Source organism: Megalops cyprinoides, chromosome 14 (genome assembly GCF_013368585.1).
Source record: "Megalops cyprinoides isolate fMegCyp1 chromosome 14, fMegCyp1.pri, whole genome shotgun sequence".
NCBI lineage: Eukaryota > Metazoa > Chordata > Actinopteri > Elopiformes > Megalopidae > Megalops > Megalops cyprinoides.
The window spans coordinates 4403203-4429195 of record NC_050596.1 but is presented as its reverse complement, the minus strand read 5'-3'; the positions used below and the strand labels follow the sequence as shown (position 1 = coordinate 4429195).

The following is a 25993-nucleotide window of genomic DNA, read 5'->3' as shown; positions in this document are numbered from 1 at the left end:
TCAGTTACCATACATTGGAGAGAAGGTCAATATATACTCACTGGTCAGATTGTAAACTCAGGACTGAGATGTTGACAAGGGTGTATTGGGTCAGAGAAAAACGGTTTGTCCAGAAACCTCCACGCCTTCAGGGGACGCTTTCTCGTGGGGTTCATGGCGCTTTTGCTTGTGAATGAGCAATTCGCCAAACCTATACAGGCGCATGCATCTGAAGCACGCCGGCCCTGCAGCCGGAGGCCTAGGCAGTCCCAAATAGACCAGTTTGTTTTTTTCTCCCATATAAGATTACTGTATCCACATTGTGTATCGAGTGTAGTGCATTAGGTAACCTTCTGAAACTGAAATCCGATTATCAATTGTCTTTTAGAGAAAAGCGACAGCTAGAAAGCTATCTTGGTAATTGTGTTGGACAATTGTTTCACAGTGGTTTTAAGACCTCTGTAAGAAGTCAGTCTTAGACTGGAGTTTAAATGCTGCTCAGATCCTCAATGTGGATGGCTGATATTAGCAGCGTGGTGAGTGGGATAACCGATCGACGATATGATTTAAACTTCCCATTAACAAACCGACGTCAAAACAAATGAGATTCAGGTCAATAGTTTGTGAGGGGGATCCACAGAAGTGCTGCAGTTGTCGCAATCTGCTCTTTTCGTTAAGAGTAATGAGATTTAGTCTAAAATAACGAATATCATACCCCCGCCCTGCGTTTGCGGCAAATGCAAATCACAACTCACTAGCACCACACAAATCGCTAACCGTATCCGTAAAACAAGACAGGTGGTACTTGTAGAATTGGGGTGTGTATACTATGGCCGTGTGAACGACATCTACTGGTATTGCCGATATTAATTTAGAGAAATAGTTTGAATATGAAATCATAATGCAACGTATGGTTTCAACAGACATACATCCCAGCGATTTTAAGAGCGTCCGGCTTTCAAGTCGCATTTAATTTTTTATTGCGCACTCAAACGTTGAAAGAGGATCAATCGTTTTCGCTCACTTTAAAGACATGCGCAAACTGCGGACGTACAGTGAAGCAATTTGATCGCCCATCGGCAATAATCATCCAGGCACTTTAGCTATCACGTGTTTTTATCATAGTTTTTGGGCTATGCGACAAGCTCGGCACAGACCATGCAAATTCACCTGTACACAAAATCGATAATTTGTTTTAGCTATTACTTGTGCATATTTAGCTATTAAGCGCAAGGATGTCGGTTGTATTGTCTCCAGCATACCTTTAGCGGCCTCCCAAGCACTGAGCGTAGCCCCTCCTTCCCTTCTCTTTTGCCCCGCCGCGTTCCGTTACGTCTGGCCGCCCCCCTCTCGGCCCAGCAGCGGATCGTCTCTCCTCTTTCACTGGAGCTCCGAGCGCCGGACCGCACTCTCAGAGCACACAGCCATGGCAGAAAACGCCGGCTTGGAGAACCACCGCATCAAAAGCTTTAAAAACAAGGGACGCGATGTCGAGGTAAGCAGAAATCGCGAGTGTCGTCGTAGTGGTTTGCTGCTCGTATTGGGAAGGATTTGGAAAAGCGAGAGATCGGAGGCTGTGCCCCCGGCCTTGACAAGCTGGTGGGTATTTCTGAATGTTGAGGGGTATGAGTAGCGCTTATTCCGGAACACCCTCCACCCCCCTTGTATTAACCAGCCACCACCATCATCGGCATCATGCGGAGCGGGCGCGGCCTAAGGGAAGGCCTTTTCCCTCATCAACGAGCGTCTTAGGAATCCAAATATATATTGTTAGCCGGTCAGCTAGCTAGTTAGCTAACTGACAGTGTGTGTACGGTACCGGCGAAATTCAACATTACACTTCTCATCTCTTCACTTCCCCTCCACTCTAAAGAAGGCCCAACCGGCAGCGGCATTTCTGAAGTGGAAAGCACTCGAATCGCGTTTGAGACGGCGAAATGGCCACTACACAGACATGAGTAGCTAAATGGCAGTGGGGAAACAAGATGTATTGTCAAGTGTAGATTAAAAACGGCCTTCAAATGTGTTAAACTTCGCCAACTAGGAAGGTTACATACAACAGTACTCTGTATGGCTAACCTAGAAGGCGAAACGCAGTGAAATCATGGTTAGCTAGCCTGGTGAGTTGCTGAAATATTTTGTAAACGGTGTTTGTGAATGCTGTCGGGAGTGTGAGCAGGGGCAGGGAATGTCTTGCTCTGCGGTTAGGTAGCTAGGCTAACATCCATCGCATCGGGCCCGGTTTGGTTTGGCTAGCGCCGGTTAGCTAACGCTAACCACAGCCGCGGACAGCACACGGGTCCCCTCCCTCACGGCCTCCAGTTGTACTGACATAGCAAATGATCTCTTCGGTGAAGACTGGATTTCACTATAGCTAGATATTTGTTTAATCACACTAGCCAACCAGCGATGGAAACTTTACGCCAAACAGAGAAACAATGCGACGGTACATTTCAGGCAAGCTATATCTCCTGCTGCATCCCTATTGCAATCTACTACTGGCATATTTGTGTACGCAGTGCCTAGCGTTGCAGAGTGCATCTCCTGTCGCTCTCTCCAGTTGTGAGTTGTGTATCCGTTGAATTCGTCCCGTCTTACCCTAGATATTTGGCTAGCTAAATAGAAGGCTGGCTAGCTAACATTAGATGGGTAACTCGCTAAATCACAATGGAAGACCAGCCATCAAGGGAATCCACAAGCAACATTTTTTTTAATCAGACTAGCAAGTCATCGTTATTTGTTGGATTTGTAATACTGAAATTTGTTAGCTATTTTCAGCACTGACCTCACTGAATCTCTGAATAGATATATAGCTACAAATATCAGTTGGGCGTAACTGAGTCTGCTTACAGGAGAGCACTGTTGTCAATCGTGTGATTGAACGCAATCACACCATGTAAAAACATGGAAGCATTAACATTTAAATGATGCTTTCGGGTTTGCATACTTTACCGTCGGAGTGACACCTGGCTCTTAATGATATGCTTCTTTTTAAATATTGTTGCACTGTGCTGTATTTGACCAGGTTGATTAATAAACGCACACTACTGGTCTATATATACACATGTACAGTATATACACACGACCTTATTTTCCCTACTTTTTCACCTCGTCTTTCTAGTGTTATGATTTCTCACTTTTTTTGTGACCGATCTGCAGTTGCTTTTGAGGGTTTCTCGAACTAACCAGCTCATTTTCTAACTGCATCTGTGTTTTCAAGGGCATAATTTCTATGAAATTCTTCCATCTGCAAATTAAATTTAATCACCAGCCAGTGGATACCTATTTGACAAAGGGCTCGCCTATTTTATCGTAAATCCCTATGAACCATAACCCTCCCTCCAAAAAGTTACACGTTATTAGCCCGTTATTTTTAAAAGCTTGTGCAAGATAAAATCCTTCCTTTCCAAAGCTCTGTCAACAGGTTCTAGGGAACAGTTGCAGGTGGTAGTTACTTGTCAGTTTTCTGAACCGTTTAGCACTTACTATAGCCTGCCTCAGGTATCCTGGCCCATTAAGCCTACAAGGATACCTGTAGGTGAGACAAACACACCAGTAATGTCATTTTATGAGGGATATTTTATAGAGCAAGCTTTGTATGTTTCCACAATTGTGCTCTAGATATGCAGGTACAAGCTCTCATACACAAGACAGTCTAGCAGGGCCTGATGCAACATAACAGGACTTACCTTCAAAAGAGGCCAGGCATGTTGTTTGTTGTTCATGTTGGGCTGGTGGCACAAGTATCAGAAGGTTTTAGGGTGTAGGCCTGTGTGTCTAAAAGCAACACGAAGCTCTTCATTGTCATAATTTAGGCCTGTGTATGTGTCATGGTATGCAAAAGTGGTAAATTTCACTTTTACGTTCTAACCCATTTCTGCAGGTATTCAGTATTTCAGATTTATGAAGGTCTTAATACTGCTACGTCAGCTAAGTGTAGCATTATCATTGGGCCAGTGTTTTTTGTAACAGTCTTTGAAAAGAAAATAGTGAGGCTTGCCATATTGCCTCATAAAAGAATGCATTTCTAATCTTACAAGAGTGACAGTATGTTTGTGAAGGCTCAGATTAATTCTCACATGTTGGTACCATTTGAATAGCTGAATGTGATTGTCTTAAGTTCAAACCTGTTCCTCCGTCTACAGCTCAAAAATTAGGCCTAATGCTCTCCAGATAAAATTTCAACAAAACTGGGTCAATGAGAATCCGTTTGAGTCTTGAAAAGAGTGCATTGGTCCAGGCTCTGACTGTAATCTTGAGAGGAGAATTCTGGAATGTTCTGAAGAGTTTCTGAATACTTAAGATCTGTGACAGGCAGTTGCTCAAACATTTTACCCAATGGGGGGGGGGGGAGTCTGATACTTCTTAATTACTTACCATTGCATAGCTGAGAAACGTCTCGTTTCATGTCTGTGGAGGTTGGTTTATTCACTGTATTTGGAATGATCCCCATATCTTGTAAGAGTGGAGAAACTGCCATTGAAAGTGATGCATTGAGGGGAAACCTTTTCAAGGCCCTGTGTTTTGTACGATGCAAACGCATGCTGTTGTTTAGATGTTTATTCACTCCCTGTGGCAGGGCACAGAGGGTTTTAATTTTTAACACTTTTGTGTTTTGTCTCACTTTTGGACGGATGGCATTCGGGTCTCCAGGAAAGGATGAGGAGGTTAAGCCTGTTTGGCAGCTGCCGAACGGGACAGGCAAGGTGCTCCTGTTGCCGACGGCCGGCATTGCGTGCACCTGGATCATGGGCCCTTTCGCTATGGGCAGGCAGCAGCGCCGCTGGCATTCTCAATATTCTGGGGGGTCAGATTGGGTTTCCTCTAAAGACATCACCAGATCAGCGCTGGGCTTGTGGGCCTGGAGCACTGCGGCTCTGACTGCTGAAGACCCGAGTAGCAGAAATGTTCTAGAAGTGTTGGGATTCCTCTGGCTATTGTACATGCAAGGTTACTTGTTTCTTTGCTCTGATTTGTAGCGTGGTGGCCATTGTCCCATTGCTAATCTAGGAGGGAGGTTTGGGGGTGTTGCTGGGCAGTTGGCATCTGTATAGTGACTCTTCAGAGGTTTCAGTGCAGTGTACATGTGTTGGAATTCCCCATTTGCAAATGGCACTCATCAAATTAGGACAAAAATACTGTTAAAAATCTCATTTCTTAGGGTAGTCATGTGGGTGAGCTACTGCCACTAATGCAAGGAAAGTAATGATTGGCTCAAAGCGACCTTACCTGCACTGGATGGCTGTCGGCACTAACCTGCCAGTGATCATGAATAACACCTCTCTTACTCCTTGAAGCATCTTGTGGTTTTAATGGAAAAGATATATGCCTATATGTAAGCACAGATCCTGGACTCTATGTAATGCATCACTATTAATATTCATTATATTGCAGGGCTTTATTCTAAGCTGGTATGCACTTGCCACTTCTAACTAGCTAGGTAACTGGCTCTTGCAGCCATTGCTGCCCTCGCTTCTCTAGCTGCCTTGTGTTCTGCTTTCGTGAGGTGTGGTGCTTCGGTTCCCACTATTGTAAATAATTCATGAGGTGTTTATTTCTAACCAGAGCAGTGCAGTCAGAAAAGTTAGATTTGCATCAAAAGGGCACGGTCCTATCATCCTTCATTTTGTTAAAACAGAAAGTGCAAACCACTGGCATTTCAAGCCATTTCAGGATACATGGAAATGCCTGGAACTGAAAATGCAGCATTAAACATGGAGAACGCTGTAGACTCCTGTTTGGAAGACACACTCCTGATATTGGTGTGTGCTGTGATCCTCAATGCTCGGAGTGTACAGAGGGTCTGTGGAGTGCCAATCTCATGCCCCTCTGGTCTCCACAGTTCCATAGTTTTTATACTCAGACACACACACACCATTACAGTGGTTGCAAAATGCTTGCAAGGTGTTCATGGGTAAAAACATTTACATGTTAAAAACTGTGGACATGCCAAGGAGTAAAGGTCACCAGTTAAATGTTTCTGCAGAAATCCATAATACCATTCAGTAAATGTTTTTGTCATGATTGTCAGCATGTATGAATTGAGTCTTTTAAGGATGTCTGGTTGCCCCCTAGCAGTGTGATTCATATTCCTTAAGGCCCACCACCCCCACCCCCCCCAGCCTGACAGGACAGACTCCCAAAAACATTGTCTCAGGGGCGAAGGAGACTGAGGCTTCAGTAGCCCCTCTTCTCTTGAGATCTGTGTTTGGGCCATTCCACAGCGGGCTGTGGTGCCCCGATTACGCAAGTGACTATTTGGGATCGTAACACGATCCAGGATGCCCGATCACAAGGTCTAACGTGATCTAAGGCCGTCATGGCCCCGCTGGACGTGTGAAATCCCCCTAATGTGCCCCCTCCGTGAGTGACCACAGTCTCCCATCATGAGACTTGCCCAAGGTTGGCCGCTTCTCCACTGTGCGTCTGTATGATTATTCCAACCACACCTGTTCACAAGACTAAACATGTCACTAATCGGTAGTGCTGGAGAAATTGGACATGGGCACCAAATGGCCGAGGTTTGAAGCATTGAACGAGACCCTGCAGGTATACCCCATGTTGTGGATTTGTAGGTGATTAATACTAATTACAAGCAATAGAACCTTTATATGTTGGTGCACTACATTTCTGATCTAAATTGGGCAGAACACTGTACTGAATAAAATGAGATGGTGGGATATTTTTTTTAATGTAGCCACAGGGTTGTGTTGTCAGATATACACTTTAAAATGTCTCGATTCAGCTGAAGACCAGCTGCGAAGCTGGCTTGTTGGCATACCCTAACCCTAACCCTCTTGTGGTTTGGTGATTGCCTCCATCTAAACTGTAATGCTTTATTTCTAACTTCATAGTTGTGTATTAGCGGTGCACCACAGCTGTTGATGCACGATGGCTCCAGCGTAGCATGCAGTTCATACTCCCATATTGTGCATGCACAGTGCTGTTATTTTTGAGGGTGCATGTTCTTGCTAGTTAGCAGCCTGCTTTTCCTAAGACCTGTGTGCTGGGTTATGGCAGCCTCGTTGTGAGGGTTTTGTGCTGTAGTGCTCTGTCACTCTTGCTGGCTGTGGCCGGGCAGCTTGTTTTTCTCTCCGCCGCACGCTAGTGGCACTGCTCTGACATTTGGCACCACTGCGGTCAGCCAGCTGCCCTTGCCAGAGTGCAAGACATGTGTATATATTTATATTAGCAAAAGGTTATATTAAACACACTAGCATTGCAGGATTGGGAGCACAGGCCTGAATGTGTGGCAAATTAGTGTGCTGCTGAATGGCTGAAAATCAGTTGATTCTGTATTCTAAGCTCGGAGCATCTTCACTGCAAGGTGTTTTGTTAAAACAGAAAAATCCATGTCTAAATCTAAGGAAAGTCTAAGGAAAAGTGAATACCCTTGTGTTGCTTGCTTAAAATGTCTGGACAGCAGGGATAGAAATGTGGAGAGTAATTTGTCTTATGTGAAATTGATACAGTGAATTTAATGTTCTTTTTTATTTCTGAGTAGCCTGTTTGAGTTGACAGTTGTTCAGAGCCCCTGTGAGGTGAAGTTTAATCTTTTAACATGGGCGTAAGCCAGTGTGATTCTGTGCTTGTGTGGCAGAATCGTTCCGTGTCACCTGGGCTTGTGATATTACTTAAAAATTAAAATAAAAAAAAGACTTGGCACCTGGAGCATGTCTGGTCACCTTGGTTACAGCTGTCTCACTCCTTCCTCCACAGTGGTCTCCTAGGTTACTCACCGAGTCCATTCATTGGTGACCTCATTTCGTCCTCTCCATCAGGCCTGAGGGGTATGGCCCACTCATCACTTAGGCAGCCGGCCCCCCTGGCAGCACTGAGGGCTGTATTTATTGAGGGGGAGCTGTTTCAGGGCCTCTTGCTGGGCTTTGCACTGTCACTACAGGGGGGAAGGAACACGTTCAGGATGGAGCGGCCTGGGGAATGGGGAAGGGGCACGTTTAGGATGGGACGATGGGGAAGGATTTGGGAGCTTGGAGTAGTTTGGGGAACAGAGAAGAAAAATGTTTAGGATGGGGTGGGTTCAGGAACAGGTCACCAGAGGGTCGTAGGTTCAGTGACTGATTTCTCCTGTGTTTGTCTCTTCCAGACTATGAGAAGACATCGAAATGAAGTGACAGTGGAGCTGCGGAAGGTAAGAGAAAGAAGTCCCACATGCAGCTGTACACGTTTGGGACATCAGCACTCATCAGCTGACTGACCGGGAGCTCACAGGCAGCTCAGCAAATCAGCTTCATTCTGCTGGGAATTGGGGTGGGTGGATTGGACGGCGATGCATCAGGCGCCTGTGACTTGCGCCTGTCCTCCAATGAGTGTTCACTCTGCAGTGGTGCATTACGGGACTTCGAGTGAAGAATAGCCATAGGCTGCATTTAAGTGTATCAGAGGATCGCGTTCATCTTACTTTAGTGCATCTGTTTAAGTGCAGTGGCTGTCGTGCTGAGATGAGTGTGCAATTGGCAATTTGCAAACAATAGGGATTTTCATAAAGAAGATGGCAAAAAGCTGGGACCGTCAAAGACATAAAGCTTTGATTGCCAGCTGTCAGTGATCTTGCTCCTGAAGGTTGACGGTCGCTCTTGCACAAGGTGGACAGGAACTCCCTCCACTCCATGCACAAATGTGGTATTTTGTATTAAAACAACATCGGCAGACAGGCGAGGTTACGTGGCGTCCTGATTGGTCCTGGTTTGGGATCTGTCAGTGATTTTGAGGGTGAGGTGTTAGTGGATTATCCCAGGGAACAGGGGGGAGCTTTTCAGCGAGCAACTCATCCCTTAATCCCCATCAACCCAAGCCTCTGCCAGGCCAGCGGGAGTGCCGTAATCTGGGCCTCTTATTGGCTGAGTGAAGATATCCTCCATCTTCACTGGGGAGCTCAGGAGGGCCTGTGCTGTCACTCACTCCCGTGGCTGCCGGAGAAACCTTCCGAGGGGTTTAATCCCCCCCCCCCTTCCCCAATAACAGCGTCAGACTGCTTGGATCCCCGCTGCCTTGGATACGTACCTCCTTTTATCAGCGGGAAGTGAAGTTCTCTCGAGTTTCGGCAGGCGGTAACAGAGCTTTTCCTTAATGCTGTCTCACGGTTTGAACATTTTGGATGGAGCTATCTTTAAAAGCACACAGGCGCATGAGAACATGCATCATTTTCTCAGCATGTTGTCTAATCCAGTCAGCTCTTACATATTCACCATTTTCACGTATACCAGACATCAAAGGAAACAATTTATGAATGTGTTCTGGAAGCAGATTCTGGGTACATTTGTTAAATATCCTTGGTGTGTGGGTGATTAATGGATTATTTCTCCACTCAGTTTTATAAGTTCTCCTTTAAATAATCATTCCTGTTACCTGTAATGTTCCCTTGTGTGTTACACTCCACTACAGTGGTGCTGTTGTTTTGAGGAGTTGATCCCTCATGTAGACAGCTGTTACGCCGCCTCTCCTGTGTAGCATGGTGAGTCCACTGCTGTGTTAGGGAATCGATCCCCAAAGCCATGCTTTGATTCTGGTGTTTGACCGGTCTCCCGGACCCCCACACAGGCTGAACCCCCCCCCCTTTTGCAGCAGTTAACATTCCCCCATCCTAGGTGTCTGTTGACAGTTAAACCCCTTGCAACCTCTGATATTTTAACCGGAGGCAGCATCCCATGCAGGCTGGTCTTGGGTGTGTGGACGCAGCCGTGGTTTGGCTGGTAATACAGGCAGTGTTTGGTGTGAGTGAGGCCGTCGCCCTGCCTTGTTGCATGCCTGTGGTCTGTCACTGTCTTGTTGGCCTCTGCCTCTTCAATTGCTGCTGAGGTCCTGCGGTTCTGGTGCCAGAGGTGGCAGAATGCCTCAAGGACAGGCTTCTAACCACGCCCGGGCCTGCGCTTGGTAGGCTAGATGCACTGCCATGGAAACCGTGATGGGGTGAAACCCCACAGTGCCGTCATGGCTATACATTAACATGGTTTATAGTGACTGGCAGGGAAATTTTGTTTTTAGAAAGGAACGCCTCTCTTAATGAGTGCCCCCCCAAGACACCTGGGACAGGCGTGGTCCGTCATCCCCAGCTGACAGGAATGCGTTAGAGTCCTGCTGGGGGAACAGGAGTGTAAATCTGGCCCTTTAATGGAAGTCTGTCCTGTGCTGAACTTCGCCTGGCTGAGATTTGAGGGCCCCACTCTCTGGCGCGACCTCCCTCTGTCGGCACTCAGGTCCGAGCCCTGTGCCCCCTGCTGAGAAGATGCCATTCCGCTGCAGGGGGAGGGGTGGGTCACTCAGGGTTTATTTTGGAGCGGCCGGTGGTCAGAAAGGTGGGGCACCAGCTCGGGGCGTTTCGAGTGAAAGTGGGGGACCAGATCCACAGGGGCCACACGGCTGTGCTGAGGCGTGGCCGCTTGTACAGCACCGCAGGTCCCCTTCCCTCAGCACACACCGTGTCCACACCACACCTGTTATCACTGTGGGTGGCAGACTGAAGAGGCATGCGTGAAAGAACAGAGGAAGGCCGGTTTTAGGACACACCTTCTGGTTGCTTGCAGGTTTGTGATTGAAGAAGGCCACTTATTCCGGTTTCGGAGAAACCACAGCCAGGAGTTTTGAGTTATGACAAAACTACCAGTGGATCTGCCTAACAGCAATTCAGGCTGATTGATTTTGTCTGAATTTTCTATTGATGATATCTTAACAGAGCTGTTCAGCAGTGTGTGAGTAAGTCTTAAGGGTGTTCTGGTTGTGATGCTTTACAAGACATAAACACACCTGCTTCCTGGTAACGGGCTCAGGGCAAAAACGCTGGTGCGAACACGCTGCACACTGACTTGCATATTTCAGCTGATCATTTTCAACAGTCATTGAGAAGGGCTCTGGTCAAAGGCCTGCTTTTGATTGGGAGAGCTGTAGGGATGGCTTTTATGCAGTGTGCGCGTCAGTGTCAGGTTTAACCGCCTGAATCCAGGCCAGGGTTTGCCCAGGTGGTCAGGCCACACCTGGAATTGGGTCACCCCTCTGTCCTGCCTTTGGAGGGAGGATAGGGGGGCTGCCGCCAACACCCCTACAGAACAGATGAGGGCTCCCCTACAACTGTCACGCGGTGGCTCAGGAGGGTCTATCCAGGGCATGGTGCCGAGGAATTTTTTCTGGATGGGCACATGCTCGCTATATTTAACCATGTCCCATGCTGGATGGAAGCCAAACCCCCATTCTAATAGGGTTGCTGTCACACCCCCCACGCACCCCAAGCATTCCCCACAGAGGACTGCGGGTGGAGGGCTTCGCTGTCACTTGGGGTGACTGGCGGCTTTACAATGTGACGCTGCCAGTGCACAGTGCCAGATCCTGTGTGTTTTTAACGAGGGTGACCCAGCCGTGACTTTAGCACCCACTTTGCCTCTCAGTAATTTTATGCATGTTGCTGACCTGTCCTTTATCTTATTTATTGATTATTTTAAATAAGGGAATCCCCTCTCTGAGTCACGAAGCGCTGCTGCAGCCAGAATTCCAAGCAGAAGTCTGCAGTGCCAGTAAATGTGTGAATTACAGCTAGCGAGACTTTAACAAAGGCTGGTTCCTTCTGTTCACAAACCACCTGGAAGTTTTAATCTCTGAAGATGCTGACTCTTGCTGCTGAGTGTCTGAAAAAGAGGAGCTGCTGCTGAGGTAGGGTCGGTATTTATGCATGGGGATTCAAGCCTGCGCGCTTGGTGTATTATTTGTGCACCGGGTGTTGTCCAGGTTGCAGAGGAGGTGGTTCTAGCCCCCAGAACACCAGATCCCAGTCTAAGACCCTGGAGGGAGTCCCAGGTGTGGCCTGCAGTGTGGAAGGGCAGCACGACCGGAGGGCTGTGGGTTCCAATCCCTGCCAGGACTCTGCTATTGATGCCTTTTGTAAAAACCTTGGCTGTGGTGTCCGACGACTCTCGGTGAGGATATCCTCAATCAGATGAGACACATGACTGTGTAAGAATGCAGAGGAACGTTTTTCTTAACTTTTGCACTTTTTGCACAAAAAATTCTTATCCAGGCTTCCTTGATGTTTATATGTATTTGCTTGTGAGGTACGCTGTTCCGTAACTGGCCTTGTATGCATCAAGAGGAGTTTGTTCTCAGTCAGAAAGACCAGACTGGTAATGTGACTTCTCCACTCTGGTAAGCGTTTACCTGCGATATGGTCCCAGGAGAACCGCACTGTGGCGTGCGGCGGTGTGAATGACACAGGGGAGCTGTTGCCCCCTCTTCTCTGAGCCAGTCCAGAAGAGAAGACCATGAGGAGTGGAGTGCTAGTGGAGGGAGGATGGGCTGGGAGCGCAGGGTCTAGGGCAGACTGGGCGGAGCCAGCAGAGTGACAGACAGCAGGGGGCGTTGCTGGGACGCTTTCTTCAGATGCGGCATTCTGGTATGACACGAGCATTCTGCGCTTTGTACGGGCTGTCCATCTCCCAGCTTGTAGCATGTTGGGCAGTGTAGATAAAGCGGCTTTAAGTACAGCCTCCTATACTGGTGTCACATCAGTGAGGAAAAAATGGCCGTAAAAAGATTGCTTTCAGAAAGGAGGTCAAAGCTGAATTTGAGAGCAGAAGGCGCAATGAAAGATGGACAGATAAAACCCTGACATGTAGTAAGCGTTCAGTGTTTCTTGCTAACTTGCTATGTCAATCTCAGTTCCCATCCAGTCCTGACAGCCTGGTATGTGCTGCAAACAGTGTTTGCAAATCTGCATCTATTTTGAAAGCACTCTTTTCCTCCCTCACATCTACAATGCTTAAAAACCTTGAAATATGTCTGTTACGAGGGTGAACTCTTTTTCAGGAAGAAGTTTGCATCGATTCTTGTTGAGGTGTTTTTCTTTTTCCCAACCCTTTTTCCCCTAGAACAAAAGAGATGAACACCTCCTGAAGAAGAGGAACGTTCCACAGGAAGAGAGCCTTGAAGACTCCGATGTAGATGCTGATTTCAAAGGGGTAGGTCTGGCGTTCGCACTTCCTACTGGAAGAGGCATCACATATAGTTAGGACTGTCCAGGTTCTCTCTTCCGCACACCCCCCCCCCCTCCTCTCTTTCTCCATCTCTTTCTTACCCTGAATGTGAGTAGCCTCACAGTCCTGTCACATATAGGTCTGAGTTCTGATACAGCCTGGTCCATAGGTACTACAGATGATCAAAACAAATGCACACATACACACAGACATAGCGCATACACACACACACACAGTATTAAATGTTGCAGATACTGATCAAATAAAGGAGCAGATAGAACAGTCTTTCAGCGACCTTATGACAGAATTTTACTTGTTTTTGTGAGGGATGTTTTCCAATATTAAATGTTTTTTGTTTTTTTGTGATGCGGCGAGCAAAGTTAATAATTTGTCATAGTCACAGTGCGGGCAGCACCTCACCACAGCCCAGTCTGTGTGATGGGAGGAAGCGTTGGTCTGTAATATTAGCCTGTTGGTGTGCTCGATCATTAACCCCAACCCTTGCTTACACCTCTACCACACGCTGTTAGGGCAAGCCCCGCCTTTAACATGTATCACTCTTATAGACACACAAGCTGCTCACTCGAAAGTGTCCAGCTCTTCCTTGGAGTTCAGAAGACGTGTGTTCATATGTTTTATTCATTAATTTAAGATTATGTTGTTATTGATTAATAGCTTGCTCTGTTTTTACTTTTTTCAGCAAAATGTAACGCTAGATGCTATACTACAGGTAAGGTTTCCCCTTAATGTACCCACTACTCAGCTTGTGTTTGATATTGTTTGGTTCCTCCTCCTCCTCACTTACATTTGTTGAGGGGGGGGGGGGGGGGGGTTGCAACTGAGTCTTATTGTCTCCACCTTGCGATCTCTCTCTCTCGACATGTAAGAATGCCACCAGTGACAATGCGGTCGTACAGCTCAGTGCCGTGCAGGCAGCCAGGTAAGAGGAGCTTTAACAGTGTGCTAGGATATTGGTAGTCATCATTTTGATCATGAATGCTGATATGCGCTGCAAGCACTGGTATAACTGTAGAATTCCGCAATGGCTCCGCGCCCATTAGTTCAGGCACGCCGTAGGAATGGGCAATGCATGGATGTCAACATGCACACGCATGCAGCAGGCTCATGGCTGGGTGATTACGTGGATGTGCTCGAGAACCTCGTGCATGTGGAGGGTGCATGGGTGTGGCCGCCTGTGCCTCTCTGAATATGGAATAGGAAGTGGGCTTTGTCCTCATTCCGCCTCTAGGCACAGCCTGAGCACCGCTGCTCAGCTGTAACCATTGTACAGATGTCTTCTGCATGTGTGAAGCAGCTGCTCCATCCACACTGTATATGTGTACTGTTTCTCATGCTCTGTGTTAATGTCATTCCTTTTTTCCACTCCCCCCCCCCCCCCAGGAAATTGCTTTCCAGCGACAGAAATCCCCCCATTGACGACTTGATAAAGTCTGGGATCCTCCCCATCCTGGTCAAATGCCTGGAGAGGGATGACAAGTGAGTGTGCATGTGACGCACTTGGCCGAGGCCATCGTTTGGGGGAGGGGGTGTTGGAGTGAAGAGAGAGAGAGAGAGAGAGAGAGAGAGAGAGAGAAACTGGAGCGTGAGCAAGCCCCTGAAGTGCCAGCTCATTCTCTTCTGCTCCCCTGGTTCTCAGTGGCCTGTTTAATGTGAACAGCAGAGCATGCTGCAGTTCCGCTCCGCTGCACCCCCAACTACCCACCCCTCCTTCCCCAGCCTACAGCGGGGGCTGTCCTGGGGAAAGTGGGGGCAGGGGGACTCCCTCTCTCCATAGAGCTGGCCCTGGGGTGACCCCAGGGAGGACCAGGGGGTGGGGTGGGGTGTGGTGGGAAGGGCACTGATTGGATGAGGGGTAACAGCAGCCAGTAGAGGGAGCTGCAAAGATGAAAGATGCATGCATGTGTGGGGGTGTCGGGCGGGTGGGACTGAATTAATCGCGTTACTGCAGCAGCGCTGGTGGCTACATTTCTGGTTTCACTGGATTGCATCACTTTCTACGCATTTTGTTTGTTCAGTCATTAATCACAAAGTTGAGAAATGGAGGCTGACACTAAAAGATTTGTATGCACGTCATTAGCATCTTATTTTAAATCCTTTTGGGGAGGCACATTGTTGATGATCTTACTGCTGTATGCCTGCAGTACAGCAGCATTTTAAACCTTCATTCACAAAGGTCATCTTGGGCTGGTCGACTGAGCCAGCGTGTAAAACGAAATGACTTAATGTGATTTGGTTTCCTCTGACCCCCGAGGTCCCGCGCTCCGGGTCTGCCTTTGTCAGCGCGCTGTGCCGCCCGATGCCAACAGAAATAAATCTGCATTCCTTTCCGGCTGTAGCCCTGCTTTCCCAGGCCCCTGCATCTGTTCACGAGGGGAACAAGGTCGCCGTCACAACGGGTGGTGGACGCAGAGTCGTGTAGTCACGCCTGCCGCGTACACGCGGGTACATGGAGCCTTCATGGCATCGAATTTCGCTCCCTGTAAAATTCAAACAAAGCAGGGTTTAGAGGAATGATGGTGAAGCTTTAAAGTTAATTGTTTTCTGCCTGGAGGAGGAAAGAGGAAAGAGTGCTCTTTAAAAGCTCTGTCGTGATGAAGTTGGCCGTTTTGTTAACTGTGCCACCCGGCTCATTCAGTGGCTGAGCTGCCTGTGTCTAAATGAGTGAATAACTAGATTGGCTTTGGTAAGGCCAAGACTCAGATCTAGTTCTAGGAAGCATGGCTGTGATTGGCTGTGTGAGCTCACCACAGGTGACACAAGCCGGTCTAATTCAGGACTGAGTAACAAGTGGGTGAAAAAGGAACTAAAAATAAAGTGTGAAAGAGTATTCCACACCTGGGGTTTACTGCACAGTTGCTGTTGGCTCTGGAGAGTACCGTTTGTGGGTGGGAGTGTTGTTTAACCCAGTTTCCCCATTTTGCCTCTCCTCCCCCTCCCCCAGTCCTTCCTTGCAGTTCGAAGCTGCCTGGGCTCTGACCAACATCGCGTCCGGCACCTCCGCACAGACTCAAGCTGTGGTCAAATCCAGTAAGTTTGCCCTAGGGTCAGATCCCATGAGTGTGCATGAGAGTCAGACCCAGTAACTTTGTCCAGGGGTCAGACCCAGTAACTTTGCCCTGGGGTAAGGTGCGGTGACAAGCCTGTTTTTGTTTGTCACCGCTCCCGTCAGTCTGCACGTAGCCAGTCATTTTGTGAACTGTGTTTGTATCTCCAGTCCCTCTTTGTGCTGTGGTCCGGTTGCTGGCCGTTTCATTTGGTTTACGTCCCCATATGCCCGTGGGCGGTCTCCGTTCTGGTCTGGACCCTGTTGTTGTGGTGACGGCTGTCTTTCTGGTTCTGCAGACGCTGTCCCCTTGTTCCTGCGGCTGCTCCACTCCCCCCACCAGAACGTGTGTGAACAGGCCGTCTGGGCGCTAGGCAACATCATCGGTGAGGACTGCCTCTCTGACTTGGGCGGGGTGTCATTCCCCGTTCTCTCACTCCTTACCTCAGACACCTGCTGGTTTCCTACTAGTAGCTTACCTTAGATTTAATTCAGCGTTTCCTTAGGAAGTGAGGTGCCTGATAAGAGGCCAAGGCTAATCCTGCTGTCTGCCCTGGCCAGGATGGTTACATGACAGTCTCTTGTGATGCCTTCCCATAGGCGATGGGCCCCAGTGTCGAGATTACGTCATCTCCCTGGGCGTGGTCAAGCCTCTGCTGTCCTTCATCAATCCTTCCATTCCCATCACCTTCCTCCGCAATGTCACCTGGGTCATCGTCAACCTGTGCCGGAACAAGGATCCACCCCCGCCCATGGAGACAGTGCAGGAGGTACAGCTTTTACTTGTGTGTGAGGCTGTGTGAGGGGGCAGGAGAGTTTGCCTGGGTCAGGTCTGCAAGGCCTCCATACTCTCTTGGCAAAATTGCAGAACATGCAGCGATGTCACATTCATTTGTGTCACATACAAATGCCCTGGATTTATGGAGTGTGACTGAAATCTCTGCCCTCAAACACAATGATTCCAGGGACATTTAGTTCGCTCTATATTTTTTATCAACTCATAATTGAATTATTGCCGTAACCCCTTGCTAAACTGTGTCCTTGTCTGTAGACATATTTAGCTGCATCGTTTTGCTGCCAGTATTTTGCGTCTGGGTTTGTTGGGCTTGGATTGTCTCTGCTGGGCGCTGCAGTGTGAAGTCTGAGCTGTGGAATGCAGTGTGCGCACATGAGAACGCGCCGCCCCGTGAGTCAGGAAGCGCCTCCCTGGAATAAACAAACGGCCGGCGATACAGTACAGGAGGAGCTGTGGCGAGAGCTGCACTGTCTGAGGCTAACGTCCAGTCCTCTGTGCTGCTGAGTGACCTGGCGCTGCACTCCTGCATGGTTGAGTGGTCTGCTGTAACAGGCCTGCTCCTGTAAAAACCTCAGAAAGAACAGCAGCTGGGGTGGGATGGTGAAGGAGAGTTTAGGCGCAGGGCCGCTGCTCTGTCTCCTGGCTGCTTCCCCAGCAGCTGTCTCACCAGTTAGTGTAAACCCTGTGTAATCCCTGTACAGTGCTGTAGCAAGGTGCCTCAGCACTGTACTGCATTCCCAGCTCTGGAAGGCATCGTTGGCTGTGGGTCATCTGTCCAGCCTCCCGAAAAGCACCGCCTCTTCACACTGAAAGTATATCAGAAGAAACCTCTGTCCCTCTGAAGGCCTGGGCCTCCCATTCATGAGTTAACCTTTCTGAGTACACAATCTACCTACATGCTCCTGTTTTGATGGTTTGGGGACCAGAGGCAAACTCAGGTCACGCAACCGCGCCCTCGGTTCACCCTCAGGTCACCTTCAGGTAGTCTCACCCCTGTGTGACTGTCTCCATGGTGTCCCAGCTCTCTCCGGCTCTAACTTCAGCACCATCAACAAGTTTGCCGTGGCAACCGCAGAGCCGTGATTGATAAAAGCCAACAGTGTGTTGGATCCTGGCCCGCGTTCCCACCCGCTGCTGTGCTCTCAGACAGGCGTGGTATTTATAGCCTCCGAATGCAGCGATCTGCTTGCGTCGTTCCAGTGCGGGGGCTTTCCATTGGCTGCGTGCTTAATCTCTGTGGCCCCTGTCGAACTAACCTGTCCTTTTCAGGCTTTCATCTGCCATCAAACGGAAGATAATCGCGTAATGGGAGTGTTGATTAAGCAGAGTGACAGCCGGGAGGGGTCTCCACGGTAACGTGTGGTTACCATCTGCCGCGACAGCACAGACGTCGGGCCCTGGCCCTGACAGTCGCCGAGCAACCGTGGCCTCCCTGGCCTACAGGAAGTGCAGCCCAGCCACACAGTTATTGTTAATGGGTTGGGCATTACTGTACAGGCACAAATTTTCTCCTCACGTGTTTTGTTTGGAACAGCAGTAGAGCAGAGACACATGTAGGCACAATTTTTTTTTGACAAGTGGGTTAGAGGGAATATTCTACTTGTGAGTCAGTTGTGTAGGGAAAATGGCCACTTCTATACCCGCTCAATTTATTCAGAAGTACAGCATCTTAGCCATCACAATAGTACGCCACAGTGATTGGGTCCATTCCTGATGGAAGTCTTACTCTTCTAAGGTCTCACATCTGTATGGTGGCTCCATTGGCAGATGGTTTTTGGGGCTGCCTGGAGGTGGACTCAGGGGGGATGAATATATGATGTTCTGGTCCTCTCTGGGTTTGTCTCCAGGCGGCCTTGGGAGCCCATTTGTCAGCAGAGTCGTGTTATGGCATAAAAGTAAATCCATATAAAAAATTCTGCATAAGAGAAGTGCACCTCCAGCTACTATCTATAGGAGGTAGAAGTTTGGTATTATCTTGTGTGATTTTTTTTGGTCACTTCCCTTATACATATAGCCTCCCCAGCAAGGTGAGGTGAAGTCTTTTTCAAAATTGTTATTATTTATAAATGTTCATGCAACGATTTGATTTCAGAAAAGCTCCAAAGGGTGGAGGACAGCTGTGCTTTTTGGAAATTTGATGTGGACTCATTTGTTTTGCAATTGTATTTACATTACAAAATTGATCTGAGCAAAAAAACTGCAGAACTATATGTGATCATGATATTCTATTTCATTACTCTGGTCCTCAACCTAATGTTCAATGCATTGATAATAAACTCCTCTAGCAAAATCTATAATCATAAAATTTACTAATGCGAAACCATTACATTACATTATACAGACGACCTTTAGATGTATTTCATGTAAGTTCAAAGAACTGATAGGATATCTGCAAAATGCATTAAAATTCTGGGAAGCTTTCATATGTTGCAAAACCTGTGCATTCACATAGTTATGTCCTCGGTCTATGTCTGTTATGTTTTTTCTTTTTTTTATTTGTCTTGTGGTTTTGTTTGAATTATCCTTCTGTATGATGGTATTGTGTTGTAATTTCTGTCAATTAACAAAAGCCCAATCATACAGGAAGTGCTACCCTGACACACAGGAAGTGCTCTAGCTGCTTAACCAACCAACCAAAGGGAAAAGTACATTTCATTTCACTCGTGAAAGGGTGCCATGTGTTCAGCAGTATATCATGTCCAGAGGATAGCTGCAGTATCTATCAGCGTCCACTCATTCTGTCTCTAACGTGTTTGTTCTCTCTCCTGCTCACAGATACTGCCTGCTCTGTGTGTGCTAATATATCATACAGACATCAATGTAAGTATGAACACAGTTCTGCAGCTCATTACTGAAGGCAGGTCACAGTAATGGGAAACTGCCGCAATCAAAGCTGTGCTCTCATGCTTTTAAATGCATCTCAAGTAATGTGTAGTATGGATTTTCCTTTAGAACAGGAAATACGTGTTTGCTTCAAATGCAACTGCACTGTAAGCAGGGTAAAATGTCTTTATGTGAGTGTTTGCCACATATTGTGAGAGCCGTGATGTGTAAAGAGCATTAAAAACACCAGTGATGTTCTAGCATATGAGTGGGAGCTGCACAGCAAGAGAGAGCTCCTCTGAGTGCATTGTATGATGTAACAGAAGGCCTCTTTTGGGGATGTGCTCCTGACATTTTCCTGTCTCTCTCCACACCCCCCCCCCCCCCCCACCCTTACTGGTGGCAGATCCTTGTAGACACAGTGTGGGCTCTGTCCTACCTGACGGACGGAGGTAACGAACAGATCCAAATGGTCATTGACTCAGGTGTGGTCCCATTCCTCGTCCCCTTGCTCAGCCACCAGGAGGTCAAAGTTCAGGTAGGCGACTTGTCTATAGCTCACGCCCTATCACATGCATTTCGCGCTTGAATTCCAGAGCTTTGATGCCGCCTGGTGCGGTTCCACTCTGTTCCTGCGCCGGTGTAACGTGTCACTTCCTGTTTCCAGACGGCCGCCCTCAGAGCGGTGGGTAACATTGTGACAGGGACGGACGAGCAGACGCAGGTGGTGCTGAACTGCGACGTGCTCTCCCACTTCCCCAACCTCCTCACACACCCCAAGGAGAAGATCAACAAGGTGGGTCCCGAGGGGAGGGGAGGGGTGGGGCAGGGCAGAGCAGGCCTGGGCGTGTGTCCCTGTCCCTCTCATAATGATGACACCTGTCACCAGTCTGGTTAGCCCTTAAAGCAGGCACAGAACCTGAAGAGGAGTCTACACCCCACCTTTCTCCAAATGGGCCTCTCTCCTCATTGTAGATGTCTTGAGTGTATGTGTGTGTGTGTGTGTGTCCATGGCACTATCACAGCAGACCTTGGTGCTGTCGGCCTGCACTTCTACCCCTCACCATCAGTTTGAGGAGGAGCACTGCATTTTAATGCCAGCAACAGCTTTGCTTTTTGGCGAGTTCCTTTCAGTGCCCTTTAGGCTGTGTTCCCCAAGGCCTCTGGCACTCTGGTCCCGATGCTCTTTTCAATTTCATAGGAAGTACTGCTGAGCCACTTCACATTTGGGAAGGCTGTGCAATGGAGTTTGTGTTTCTATGGCAACAGGTCCCTCTAGTCTTGGACACTGGTCCAGTGTTGAATGGCTTATCTGGAACCTTGGAATTATAGCCAAGGTTGTTCTTTTCTGTTTCTTTTATTTTTATATTAGAGTCATTAAGAGACACGGATGAAAATGCTGTTTATGTCATACAGCAGGATCTTGTTATTTGTATTTATACCACCTTCCCTCTGAACATCAGCTCATGCATAAACAGGTCCACTGTGTGTTTATCTCTGTGGTTGCCAGCTGAGATCCACTGAGTGTGTGCGTCTGTCAGTGTGTACGAAGCTGAGATCGATGGTGTGACTGCGTGTCTGTACCAGGCTGTCCACAGTGTGTGAATCTCTCTCTGTGCCAGACAGAGCTGAGAGCAGCGACGTGTGGCTCATTTAGTACCTGCTGCATCTTGCGCTGTGTGTTTGCTCCTGCAGGAGGCAGTGTGGTTCCTGTCCAACATCACAGCTGGGAACCAGCAGCAGGTGCAGGCCGTGATTGACGCAGGGCTCATCCCCATGATCATCCACCAGCTGGCCAAGGTGAGCAGGCCTGGGCCTGAAGGTGCCCACTCTCATTTTCACATCATGGGCAGGTCGATGGATGAAGTGCTGCCTAAATACCACCATTCTGTAAGACCGTTTTAAGTCACGACCGTTGTGGCCTTTGTCTCACCTCTCTCTGGTGTCGCTGGTAATCCCTCGTGGGAGCCAGCCGGGCGTGGTGTCACCTCTTGAGAGGGCAAGACCTGTCTGTGAGCACTTTCATCCTTCTCTCAGTGGCTGCCCCTGGCGGTGCTGCTGGGTAGATCAGAGGATCCTCTCTGCTTTAGGGCCTGTTCCCAGATGCACTCGGCCAGCCCCATGGGTCTTTCCCAGCCAACTGCCGAATGCGGTGGCAGTTTGTGTCTGATGCACAGCAGCGTGCCGGTGGCCTCTCTCTCAGGGATCCTGCCATTCCCACCATCACTGGCAAACACCTCTGAGATAATACACACACACACACACACACAATGTCCCCTCATCCCCTGTCCTTGCTGACAGCGTCCCGTGGGTGATGTTGATGACGCTGTGACTTGACTCCTCATCTTTTTGCTCTCTCCCTCCACAGGGCGACTTCGGCACACAGAAAGAGGCCGCCTGGGCCATCAGCAACCTGACAATAAGCGGGAGGAAAGACCAGGTAGGCACACCTCTGTCCCGGGGAGGTCTGAAGGAGGCGTAGTTGAGACTGTATACAGACCTGCTCACTGACCAACGGACTGGCCATTTGCAGGTGGAGTACCTGGTCCAGCAGAACGTCATCCCGCCCTTCTGCAACCTGCTGTCAGTGAAAGACTCCCAGGTGGTCCAGGTGGTGCTGGATGGGCTGAAGAACATCCTGATCATGGCAGGGGAGGAGGCGAGCACCATCGCCGAGATCATCGAAGAGTGCGGAGGTACTGCTCTCTCTGAGTGGCTCTTCTTTCGTGTCCCTCTCTGTAACGCTCATCCTAATGCACTGTCGTTTACCCCTTCTCACGTCAGGCTTGGAGAAAATCGAAAATCTTCAGCAGCACGAAAATGAGGACATCTACAAGCTAGCGTTTGAGATCATCGATCAGTACTTTTCAGGAGACGACGTGAGTATACCCGAAAGGGAAACTTATCATCATGTCAAAATAGTTCATTTCCTGCTATGGAATGTTCCCATGGGAAAAAATAATGTTGAACAGCAGTATTGAACATACCTTATACTGTGATATTTTTTCCTCATATAAACTGCTAGAGAGGTATTCACAGGCCTGTGTTTGGATTGCCCACTCTTCAATACAGGACAGCCAAATTCCTGCTAATTTTGATTATAATGTCCCTGTCCTCACAATTCAGTAATGAAGTGTGTGCATGTCTTGGTACAGCTGACCTGTTTTCCTGTTCCTCTCTCTCAGATTGACGAGGATCCCAGTCTTATTCCTGAAGCCACTCAAGGCGGAACTTTCAACTTCGACCCCGCCTCCAACCTGCAGACCAAGGAGTTCAAGTTTTAAAGCAGTTTTTTTCCATTTTTTTTTTCTCGTGGTTCCGCCAACTGCCCGGCACGTCCCATCACCTCCAGTCCATTGCAACAGATTCACAAACCGGAAACACACACAGACACACGCTCATATACACACAGCACCCACGCACTGAAGGATCAGAGACCATCTCAGGCATCTCCCCCCGGCGATGCTTCTAAACGTCAAGGAAAATTTCAAAAGCGGGGAAAAAACGCTTTGTGTCACTGCGGTTGCCAAACGTTGCTCTCTTCTCACACAAAGACTAGAGGAATATGTGTGCATGAACATACCAGCCCGTTTCCCCTGCCATCATATCAGCGAAGAAAAAAATCCCAACATTTCTGAGCAGGGTTTTTTTTTTTTTTTTTGCCTTTCCCTCCCAGGAATCCCCCCTCAGACTCACTCAAGCGATCACTGAGTGCACCAGCCACCCTGATTTGAAGATGTACAACCTCCGAGCTAAACCATGTGGCACTGTGATGTCGCCTGTTCTGTGGAGGCTCTCTAAGATAGCGGGAGGAGTTGTCATTGTGGTGGTGGACTTGACAGGACTTTTGTTGCCCGTCGCCACTGATTTTCTGTTTTGGTGTTTTCTGAAATCATCATAGAAGAATGGATTTTTGTGTATAAAAAAGGAGAAAAAAACACAAAAAAACAATGTGAACAAGAAAATACTCATAAAACTTGCAAATGGTTAAGTGGGAAAGATTCATTTTACTCCAGTCTGAAAAAATGAGAAAGACAGCAAAACTTTGTCATGTTGGATCTTTTTATAGATCTGGAAACCAGGAATTTGGGAGGGAAATGAGAAGAAAGTGTTGTGATGTGATATCTGCTCTCGCAGAGACCTGAGAAGATATGAGACTTCTGGAAGACTGAGGCCCTACTGCACTAGTGATGTCACTGCCTACATCCAGCCTCATTGGATAAGCAGATGTGATGTCACAGGCTACATCCTTCTTGATTGGATCGGCAGTAGGGAATGGTGTTGCATGTCCTGGTGTAAAACCATTAGTGTGCTGATTGATAAGTTCCTCTCAATGAAACAAACAAACCTGTAACAGCCAGGCTTGCTTTGGGCTGATCATTTATTTTCTTTCAATTATTTTTAAAATATTAATTTACTTTTCCCCATTTTAGAATATATCACATTTTTAGGTTTCATGAGAAAAGGACAAAATATGGTAACAGTTGTTGGACTGTGCTGGTTTAATCTGTGGATCTTCCACATTTGAAGCTTTTTTTTTTTCCAGTCTTATGCACACTCCTGACTTGTACCCCTGTGGTTACCATGGAGGATGGTAGCCTTTCAGATTAGATGCAAGAATGGAATCGGTGACACATGACCTTTGACCTGTACTTTTTTTCCCCCATTTTTCCCCCCTCAAAGATTTCATGCTGCAGACTTAATTGTACAAAAATAAAAGTATATCTTTAGAATTGTCCTATATATGAGGCCTGTATAAAGCTGCTGTGGATGCTAGTCATTCATTCGGACACTTCAAAAACAACATTTGCATTTGCTATTAAAATGAAAAGGCAGTTTTTTTCATTGTTAACACGCGTATATTGTTAACGAATGGTACCATTATCGGAAATGGGTTTTCTTGCTGTTGTGACTGGACATTGTCTTTGTTGTCCCTGTGCACTTGCTTGTAAAGGGATTGGAATGGAAGGTTCGCGTTTGAACTAATGTAGTTATGAATTTGGCTGCTAACTACTGAAAAGTCATGGGGAACTGGGGGCAAGCAGCCCAGCCAGAGTGTTCTGGACTAGCCATTTACTGATGAACAAAAATCTTAGCAGGTGTACAGTCATGAACTGTTTAGACACCCAGACAGAGCCACTTTAAAGACTAGAGTTTTGCCTTGTATCACAAACCGATACAAGCTTATGTTCATTGCAAGATTTTTACTTGCGAAAGTAAACTTGTTTTAAATAAGAAAAAAAAGCGACAGATCGCATTTTGGCCTCTGATTGTTTATATCTTTTTATAAATTTTAGATTGAATTTCTCTTTAAGGTGGCTCATTGTTTCTTTCAACTCTTGTGCATATTAAAGAATGAGTTGAAATTCATTGTGCCTTTTGTTTTTCATTTCTAAGCCACAAAATGTTTTCTTAAAACGAGCACTTAGCGATGGAGATGCTTTGAGAAACGGGGTATGTGGGTGTGATGTTTCCCTGTCGCTGCAGTGTATTCTGGGATATTTAAGAGGCTTTTCTGTGCTACAGAGCGGGATTGTTCTTTTCTAGTTCTTTTGGCTGACTATTGTACTCCACTCATAACCCCCCCCCCCCCCCCCCCCCCCCCCCCTCACCTCTCCCACCCATAACCACGCCCACAGCTCTGCCCATAGCCATAAATCATCAATCAGGGGGATTCGACAAGTCTGTGTCAACATGACATCTCCCTCCCATTAATCCCTCAGGACATGGTTTCTGTATTAATGATCCTAACCAAAATAAACTTGCTGTTAGCCATTGGCTCTTCACTGCTCTGAGTGTACTGATTGATGTGCGTGCACGTGTGTGTTTGTTTGACCGAGGTGGGAGACAGAGTCCGATCAAGCAGAAAGGGGAGTTTATTTCAGATTGTGCATGTGCCTGCCCCCTACCCCTGCCCTTGACCCCAGCCCCACCCCCAACCAGAGGGGTGTGTGGATACCACCTCTGTGCTGTGATCTGTCAAACCATCTCTGCCGTTTTCTCACGCTGTGACCTCTGTCCTTTATAACATGCCACTACAGCGCAGCATCGGCTTGTATCTGTTGTATCCTTTTTTGTCCCTGAACCACACGGCTGATTCGAGCTCTACAATGTCAAAGATGTGCGAGACGACTCATGTCCCATGACCCGTTGGTGGGAGATTGATGTGAAAATTTTATGTGCACTGATTTCCAATTTAAAGTTGCTTTGTTCAGTTATGAAGTTAAATATCCCATTTACCATTTTTGTATTATTCACTTGGCATATACCCTTTGCTGTGGTGAAGGCGCTTGAAGAAGTGCATACGCATGTCGCCATCCACCAGTGGGTCCTAACCCAGTTTTGGAACTTTTA

At 47.7% G+C, this 25993-nt stretch overlaps 1 protein-coding gene across 1 annotated transcript; it reads left to right on the top strand.

Annotated features, from left to right (window-relative positions):
* Positions 1 to 1109: 1109 nt before the first annotated feature.
* Positions 1110 to 24264, top strand: LOC118788820 (importin subunit alpha-4). The gene is made up of 17 exons (XM_036544928.1): positions 1110 to 1474; positions 8087 to 8131; positions 12852 to 12941; positions 13657 to 13686; positions 13844 to 13896; positions 14358 to 14453; positions 15919 to 16004; positions 16320 to 16406; positions 16621 to 16790; positions 19592 to 19636; positions 20046 to 20177; positions 20307 to 20435; positions 21335 to 21439; positions 22008 to 22079; positions 22173 to 22335; positions 22424 to 22518; positions 22825 to 24264. Exons 1-17 carry the CDS (start codon positions 1406 to 1408, stop codon positions 22921 to 22923), a joined length of 1566 nt encoding a protein of 521 aa, XP_036400821.1. The 5' UTR covers positions 1110 to 1405; the 3' UTR covers positions 22924 to 24264.
* The last annotated feature ends 1729 nt before the right edge of the window (positions 24265 to 25993 follow it).